This window comes from Berghia stephanieae, chromosome 4, assembly GCF_034508935.2.
Source record: "Berghia stephanieae isolate SIO BIC M18660-M18661 chromosome 4, UCSD_Bste_1.3, whole genome shotgun sequence".
Classification (NCBI taxonomy): Eukaryota; Metazoa; Mollusca; class Gastropoda; order Nudibranchia; family Aeolidiidae; genus Berghia; species Berghia stephanieae.
Window position 1 is genome coordinate 34090738 of NC_088363.1, and position 9595 is coordinate 34100332.

At 35.1% G+C, this 9595-nt stretch overlaps 1 protein-coding gene across 4 annotated transcripts in view; it reads left to right on the plus strand.

Annotated features, from left to right (window-relative positions):
- The first annotated feature begins 217 nt into the window (after positions 1–217).
- LOC144970465 (AN1-type zinc finger protein 2A-like) overlaps positions 218–9595 on the plus strand; it is a 24978-nt gene continuing 15600 nt past the window's right edge. For 2 of the 4 annotated variants that reach the window (XR_013644964.1, XM_078910140.1), the window contains exons 1-7: positions 218–457; positions 1324–1366; positions 1536–1587; positions 3528–3659; positions 4672–4716; positions 7336–7451; positions 8548–8640. Coding sequence is in view for 2 of the 4 variants with exons in the window: in XM_078910140.1 (XP_078766266.1) it covers positions 403–457; positions 1324–1366; positions 1536–1587; positions 3528–3659; positions 4672–4716; positions 7336–7451; positions 8548–8640 (536 nt within the window). In the remaining 2 variants the exon portion in view is untranslated. The remainder of the gene's footprint in view (positions 458–1323; positions 1367–1535; positions 1588–3527; positions 3660–4671; positions 4717–7335; positions 7452–8547; positions 8641–9595) is intronic. The other 2 variants (XR_013644963.1, XM_078910138.1) reach the window with 1 other exon arrangement.

Here is a 9595-nt window from a genome sequence, read left to right on the forward strand (position 1 = left end):
ATGCTACAATGTAGTCAGAGAACAAACTTTAAAAATAAAGTCTTAATATATGGGAAATTTTCGCTTCTGCATATTTTAAAAGATAAATTACTGATTGTACTCGCTAATACGTATGAATTATATAAATACAGTTTATGTCTTCCAGCTTTTTATACTTGCCGTTTCAGAAGTATGAATAGTTGGTTCGTTTCTATGCCGAGAACTAGTTTTTAATGTTATTGTTATTACATGGATAAAAGTGTTCGTCATTGTCATCATTCCATTCATTGATTCACTTCATAAACCCCAGTCAAAATCGATATCAATTTTGCTTGTTTAGATTTAACCCAACTCCTCGATTGTCCAAATTTATCATTCTCTGTAGAGGTATCAATAGTTAATTTATTATTGTGATTCAGAAGTATGGAATTCCCACATTTGGGCAAGCATTGTGATGAACGATCGTGCAAACAGCTTGGTAAGTTGGCTTCTTGTGTTTTGAATTCAGATTTTTTTTTTTTAATCATCCTGAACTGAGGCAACCAAATAGCCTACTCCAAAGTTCTCTTGATGTTATCCCATCCGATTTGGACGTTCAGGGATATATCAGAATTGATTTCCTTCGTTGATATGTATTTTTATAGAACGACAAGAACAACAAAGCTACTAACTACTATCAAGTTGGAACCGATACTGATAATAATTGTTGGAGTCTGCTCTGACTGTGAGTGTAGTGTGAGTGTGTGAGAAGCCAGAGTTCATATTCATAGAGCAGTTGTCATTGTGTGTCAGTGGTTTTGTCTGTTTTGTTGTTACCATCATGTCTCAGGCAATCCTATTTCTATAACCATAATAACGATTCGTTCCTATACTCGTAGTTTTATATTTATTTATATTTATATGTGCTACATTTTGTTTATGATAACGTTGACGTTGGAACTGGATGTTAGTAAGAAGTAGTGAATTGTTGACATCTTCTTCAACTCATCAACATCCAAGACATTTTATAAAATTATAACTTTGTTTCTCTACAACAATAACTAACGAGCCACTATTGCCATGCTTATTTTTCTTACTGTCTAGAGTGGGGTAGGCCCTCAAACTTAACCTAACCCGAGGTCAACAGTCAACAAGTCCATGTAAAATTTCAATTTTGATATCTTCCTCTTCTGTGTAATGGCAATGGATGTCTGACTCTATAGGTACTTTGGTAAAAATCCATTTGGCGCGCCAGCAAAGAGCTGATATAAATGGCCTAGTGGGTTTGTTACGATTTTTAGGATTTATAATTTTTTTGCCTTTATCAACATAAATTGAACGTCATGTGTACGTTTCCTTCCTCAGATTTTTTACCAATGAAATGTGATGCATGCAGCAAAATATTTTGGTAAGTATAGAGAGAGTTTCATGTAATGTTTTTATTACTTTTAAATTTTAAGATTTTATTATTTCTTACCATAAAATTATCAACAAAAGGTCACTTTAAATTTAGGTCAGCTATCAATGTTAGAAAGTATTTTAGACATAAAAGCTCTTTTTTATTTTCCATCTTCCAGCGGTGACCATATTGTATATGCCTCACACAACTGTACAGAGTCCTATAGAAAGGTGAGTAGTTTCTCTTATAATTTTCTAAGACATTTTTGAAATATACTTTATAAAAGCAAAAAAAAATAATGCATCACCTTTTTATGATGGTCTGTAGTGTTTTAACTCGAGGCAGATTAAATTTACAGTCAATTCTCTCCCTACTGATATATGATGTGCCAAGGTTAGCAAAGCTTTGATGTATCCTATAGAAAGAAAAAGCATGTTCAGATCACTCACTACACACTAAGAACTTTTACGCGTGATTCGAAACCACCCTCGGTGCACCACTGCCAGTCCAGACAAAGATGATGGTGTTTGGACAGTCAATATATGACCAACATAAAAGGCCTCCGGCATTATAAACCTTGCCACAATTCTCGTTGGAGTGAATGGATTTTCATGGTATTGTTCGTCATGAAAATTGTTGTCATCAGCTTAGGTAGTTTTTCTTTGTCCACCCTCCTCTGGTAAGTCAGAAACCTTTCCCATTTTGTTGTTCCTTAGAATAAGGCGGACAATAGTGGAATTGGTGCAGCCAAAATGAGAGCCTTTTCTGTGAGTTGACCATTCAGCAACGTGAAATCCAATTGCCTGGTTTCTCTGTTCATCAGACAATCGAGGCGTCCGTTCAACATAATGCGTTTCCTAGTAATGCAAACATGACATCAGTTCTCACTTGTCAACCAAGGCAAACCATAGGTTGGCATATCATCTATCAGTGGAAAGAGAATTGACTGTAATTTTAATCTGTTGTATTATTTTAATTAAATTGCTTCGTGGAAAAACGCTACACATGATGAAAAAGTGATGCGTTATTTAATTAATTATTTTTTTGCTTAGTATTTTATTATCGTTTTAGGTGCAGAATTATTCAATTAATAGAATATCAAACGTGTGAGTGAAGCAGATTTGTCTGTTTAATAAATTGGATGGGCAGCTGGATTAAATGAGTTCTGATGGAAATTTTTTTCTTCTTTTTTCAAGTCCACGGTAGGCCAATTCCTTAAAGAATAGCCAGCAACTGTTGTAGTTCATTTCAAAATCATCAGAAACGTATTATAATGGGATGGGGTCTTTTTACCTCCCTTGATGGGCAGGTTGCTCTTGCTGTGTCTTCTATCCCGTTTTATCTGTTTTTGTTCTGGAATGGGATTGCTTGGTTTGAACCAAGTCCTGCTCCTCATTGACTGTGAGGGAAACAGTCAAATTGTATAGTTATAGTTTTAGTGAGTTGAGCTTTAAAAGATAAAATAATTGAGCTTTATATAGGGGTCCCTGGTCAACAGCAACATTTAACATGTAAGACGGGACATGATGCCGTATATTACAATTTTTCGGACAAAGACAACGCTGTTAACGGCCAGGTATTCATTTTACTCCTGAGTACGATGAGAGAATGTGAGTAAAGAGCCTTTTCCAAGGACTCAACTATGCGCTGAGCGCGAGGCTCGAACCCAGGACCTTCCGATCTGAAAGCGAGTGTCATACCGCTGGACCACATAGCCGTGTTGATATTTTTTACCTTGTAAATCATCTCTCTGCTATTTACTGATTGTTTCAAATATATAATGGTTTGTAAACATTTGACTGTAATCCTCTAAGTGGGATTATGTACTTTGTGTCTGGTGATCCCAAACTAAGGACACTGACAGTTTGCTCTTGGAATCTACAATTGTTTCCCTATTTGAGCCATTCCCTTGTTGTCTTACTTTTTCTCGTGAGCTTTCAATTGTAAATCCAGAATATTTGACTCTCTCATTGTCTTCCTTTTTACTGGTGCTCAAATTACTTAAATGACTAAATGTGTCACAAGTGCTGAGAAACCCTTAATAACAAACAAACAAGCACATTATTTTAACTCATGCTGTATTGTCCCATATGCTCTTAGGCTACTTTTGTTTATTGCTAAGTAAAAAACTTATGGCTTGTCTATTAATATGAATATATTTGGTTCTCAGGACAATCAAATTCCAGTGTGCCCCCTGTGTAACTTGCCTTGCCCTGTCAGAAAGGGAGAATCACCTGATATCGTTGTAGGCCGCCATATTGAATCTGATTGCCAGTCTGATCCCGCTAAATCAAGGAGAAAGGTAAATAATTGAGCTTTTATAATATAGCGCAATGTCTACTAAAGGTGCTCAAAGTGCTTTACAAGGGGTCCCTTGACCAACAGCAACACGTAACATGTAGAACGAAACATGACGCCTGTTGGGCGATATTACAACTTTTTCCAACAGAGACAATGCTGTTCAAGGTCAGGTACTCATTTTACACCTGAGTCTGGTGAGAGAATGTGAGTAAAGAGCCTTTTCCAAGGACTCAATTATGCGCCGAGCGAGGCTCGAAACCCAGGACCTTCCACTCTGAAAGTGAGTGTCATACCACTAGACCGCATAGCGCACAGGCAGGTTAAACTATATTTTATTTCTGTTCTTTTCTTTTGCTTTTCTTTTTTGAAATTTATTTGTTATACTTGTTTTTGCTTTTGTTGTATGGAACTTATGATATTTTTTGTTCTTTTTTTTTTTTTTTACATGATTAAAGATTGAAATTTTAAAAATCCCACTTTACCCGTTGCCAGCTCCAAGTCTGTTTTAATAGTTGTGCACATCAGATCATGTTTGTCTTATAATGCATCATGACCCACGCTCATGAGGTCAAGTCGAACTAGAAGCAGACGGGAGTAGAAATATTCTAGTTGATATTATTTCAATTCATTTCAGTTGTTTTGCCTTCTTGTTTCTACTTTAGTCTTCCATTTTTTATTAATGATTTTGGATGATTAGGGATGTAATAATAAGATTAAATCACTTTTATTAGGTTATAAATTCTTGTTTCTATTTAAGATTTTCACTTGAAAGCTAGTGAAAATCTTAAGTTAAAACTTGTTTTTATAACCCGATATAAAAAAAAAGAAAAGTCTTTAAAAGTCGTCCTCTGTCTTATCATGATTGTTTAAAAGATTTATGATTATTTACATTTTGACATCAAACACTTTGTGTGTTTCAATGAAAAGTTTGTATGAACTTATTTCTTTGTCCGATTTCACTTCCCTTTTATATCAATTATAACCTGTTGTATTTTTGTCATATGTCATTTAAGGTTTACAGCAACAAATGTTCAAAGAAAGGCTGCAAACAAAAAGAGGTGAGTTAAGCGCTTACAGTTTATATCAAATAATGTTGTTACCTTTTTTTTTTTTTTAATTATTTTTGTATAGTTTCAAGTATACCATTCATGTCCAAGTTAGATAGCTTTCATCTCTTCAATGAAGACATAAGCATAATTTCACAATGGTCTTGTGGAAAGTACTTTGCAGTGATTTAGTGATGTGTCCTGTCGAATGGGTAGTGAGGAATTGATAACTTGGGCCTTATAACTCTGAAATTGAAAGTCCTTTGTCCATCCTGTAATGATACTTAAATGGTCGGATTTTTTTTTTTTTGATTACTTCCTTTTGTTTTTCTCTGGTCATTTAAAATCAATCCACATTTAAAATTCCTTTTTGGGATGCAATAAAGCATTACTATTATCATTATTATTATTATTGTCATTATTATTATTATTATTGTTATTATTATTATTATTATATATATATATATTAATATTATTATTATCACTATTATTATTATTATTAATATTCTTCTTCTTATTATTATTCTGCTGGAAGTGGTCAGTTACAATGTCAAGGATATCGTTGGGATTTGTTGTCTGTTTGCCAAATTTATCCTGTAGTTTTGGGTTCTCGAATGGTTTTCGGTTCAGAGATTTCGTCGCTTTGAACATAGACGATGCGTTATTTTTGGACTTTTCTATGTCTTCCACTTTTTTGTCTAATTCCTCGTTTCTGTGTTTTATTGTAAGTGATCGAATTGAATGCAGTATTTTGTTTCGTTCCGTTTTCAGGTTTATTATTTCTTCCGAGTCTTTCGTGTTTTGTATCCTGCAGAAATTTCACAAACAAGTCTCACAAATATCGCCCTTCTCAGGAAACCCTAGAGACCTAAACAACCGCATCACAACAACTGAAGTTAGAAATAGCATAAAGTGCCTAAACAATAACAGATCCCCAGGCGAAGATGAAATTCCCGCTGAATTGCTGAAATACGGTACCCTCTCCCTGGATCTGAGCATTGCAAACATAATGAACAAAACATTCTCAACACACAAAGACTGGGACATAAACAGCGGTGTCCTAATTACAATACAAAAACCAGGAAAAACGAAAGGACCCGTAAACAACCTGCGCCCAATAACATTACTGAATACCATAAGAAAAACACTGTCAACTATTGTCCTCAACAGAATTAGACCGAAAATAGAAAAATATCTATCACATAGCCAAAGCGGGTTTCGCCAAGACCGAAGCACATCGGACGTTGTATGGACACATAAATGGTTGGCAGCAAAGGCACTCAAAGAAAACATATCCATAACAATAACCGGAATCGATATGTCCGCAGCCTTTGATACGATCGACAGAGGAAAACTTTTGGAGATATTAACAGAAATAGTAGACGAAGACGAGCTCCGAATAATCCGATTTCTCCTCAGCAACACAAGGATATACGGGGCCACAAAACAGACGCAGTTCGAAAGTAACATCGGGACCCCCCAAGGAGATAGTCTGAGCCCGATTCTGTTCACAATATACTTAGAACACGCTCTGAAAGAAGTTCGAAAAGTCATTCCAAAACCAACGACTCATATTGAGAATGCAATCCCTAGAGAAATCGCCTATGCAGATGATGTCGATTTTATTGGATCAACACCAACAAATATAGACATCATACAAAATACCCTCATGAAATATAACCTCCAAGTCAATGCCAATAAAACCGAATTTACAACAATATCGAGGAACAAAGAGAAATGGAAAAGAACAAAGAAAGTCGGCTCACTAATTGGAGACACCGAGGATGTACAAAGAAGAAAACAGCTATCAAACGCCGCACTCAGTAAACTCACCAATGTATGGATTAGAGGTGACAAAATAAAGAGAAAAACCAAACTGAAACTGTACCGTGCTCTTGTAAAACCGGTACTTCTGTATAACTGCGGCACTTGGGCGTTGACAAAATCCGAAGAAGAACATCTGGATGCCTTCCATCGCACACAGCTAAGAAGGGTACTGGACATCAAATACCCCAAAAAGATCTCAAATGAATCACTCTATAAGATCACAAAAGAAAGACCAATCTCCCTTGACATTTTACAACAACGATGGCAACTTTTCGGTCACATACTACGCAGGGACAAAAACATACCAGCAAACCAAGCCATGTCGGGATACTTCCAAAAACACGGGAACCTTTTCAGAGGAAGACCGATCACAACACTCCCTGTGATCCTAAACAAAAACCTCACAACACTTGGACAAAGCATTAGTCTCATAACGGCAGGGGACCTTGAAAATCTGAGAACCCTAGCAGAGGACCGGCAATATTGGAGACACCTCACACAGGAAATACTGGAAACAGCCAAGGCGACCCGATCTTTCGGTCGAGACACGAAAGGCATCTAAGTCAAGTCAAGTCTTATTATTATTGTCATTATTATTATTGCCATTATTATTATTATTATTATTATTATTATTATTATTAATATTATTATTATTATTATTATTATTACTATTATTATCATTATTATTATTACTATTATTATCATTATTATTATTGTTGTTGTTATTATTATTATTATTATTATTATTATTATTGTTGTTGTTATTGCTTTGTTGTTATTATTTTGTTTCCAATCTTGTTTCAGCTTGTGCCGGTGAAATGTGAAAAATGCAAACTCAACTATTGCCTTCGTCATCGCCATGAACAAGATCACAGTTGTGCAGGGTTCCAAGGATCCGGACGGGCTATGTCCAGTGCTGGGTAATTATTGTTTGTTTTTTGTTTAAATTTCCACTTACAGGGGCTGAGTCAGATTTGCAGTCATAGCTTTATTATAGTCTCTCTCTCTCTCTCTCTCTCTGTCTCTCTCTCTCTCTCTCTCTCTCTCTCTCTCTCTCTCTCTCTCCACCCACCAATTTGAGTGTAAACGATATATAAACACAAGTAAACGAGCTCATATATAGTCCAATATACTAAATGTGCTTGAAGCCAGCAGCAATACTTAATGACCATAATAATAAATAGCGCTTATAGTACAGCTCAAAAACCAAATCAAAGTTTTAAGGCGCTCAATTTGCCGGGCAGGACATGATGCTAGTCAGGTACTTTCACAATAGTTGTTCTCTAAAGACAACCGTATTATCAGCCTGGTATTCATTTTACACCTGGATGTGGTGAGGGAGTGTGATAAGAAAGTCTTTTCCAAGGACTAAATTTTACCGCCTACAGCAGGACTCGACCCAGAGATCTACCAATCCAATAGTGGTTGTCATACCACTAGACCACAAAGTCGCACGTGTATAAGTAATGAAGATTGCCGGTAGACATTAACTTGTGGTGATTAGATTTGAACCCAGTATCTGACAGTACTGCATCGCAAAGTTTTTATTTGCTATTGTATACTACATTTTTTATTTTTTGTTATTACGAATCTAATTGCCTGCTCCACTGACTCCTCTGATTTCGCTCCCTATATTGTCTGATCAGAACGAATGCATGTAACAATATTGTAGACGTTGATCATAATTATACTTGAAATATTTTATAAATAGCTCCTTTTATCATAAATTTGAGCACTATTATTTCATGTTTTTTGTTTTTATAATTTTATATATATATATATATATATATATATATATATATATATATATATATATATATATATATATATATATATATATATACATACACATACATACACATACATACATACATACATACATACATACATACACACACATACATATTTGTGTCATGAAAAAGTTTTATTTGCAGAACTTTAAAATACCGAAGAACCTGACTACAATTTTGATAGATGTACATATATCATTAGTCATTATATTTATGTTGTTTACAGAGCAGCTGCAATTTTTCGGTCTCAACCAAAGCCGGCTGGAAAGGCCCAGATGTCTCAAGGATCAGGAAGCGGAAACAGTAATAATAATAATAGGTAAGTCAGACCAGGGGGTGGGAATAGGTAGGGGGGGGGGGGTTTGAATATTATTTTTTTACTGTCACAGACTTTCTTGTAAGCATGAGCATTTAAATAGCGCAGTATCCACTAAATGTGGTCAAAGCACTGTACACGGGGTCCTAAGCCAACAGCAACACTTAACATGATTGATGCCTGTGAGGTGGTATATCAATTTCTTTTTGCTGTTAATGGCCAGGTTCTAATTTTACACCTGTGTACAGTGAGAGAATGTAGCAATGACTATGAAAATTTTTGTTTTCTATTTTTGTAGGAAATACTCCTCTTCAATCAAAGCCCTATCTCCACTGAGTACAAATCTTTTTGAATTTTGGAAATCCATTAATATATAACAAAGTTATGCAGTTTCAAATGTGTCATTTATTTGGATAACTCACAAAGAGAAAAAAATACGGAAAATATGGGACGCTTTTTCTTGCGTTTTATTCTGGTTTGTGGCTGTATCTCGCTTAATACGTGGAATAAGATATTAAAACTTGGCAATTTTATGGCAAAATTATCAGAAAATATGGTGAAGACATCAGAAAAGTTCTAACTTGTATAGTTTTAGAGCTGTATGGCTAGGGTCAAATATAATTTTGTTTTAAAATATACATAATATTGATCATTTGGAACTTTTCCGAAGTGTAATTTTGTGTCTACAACACATACAAATCAAACTAAAAATGTCTGCTAAATTATTATCAATCAGTCCCGTGAGACCATGGCTTATGTTATTTCTAGTATTTATTTGAGAGAGAGAGAGAGAGTTAATGTACTATCCCTATGACATAACAATGAAACAATGCCTTAATTTTTTTAAAAACACGCGAGGATTTGTGTCGTCAGTCACCGCGAACAAGTTGCCAGATGGCTACGTGTGTGGCCAAATATATAATTTTGCTTCTTTTATTAAATTTTATTCATCTATTTT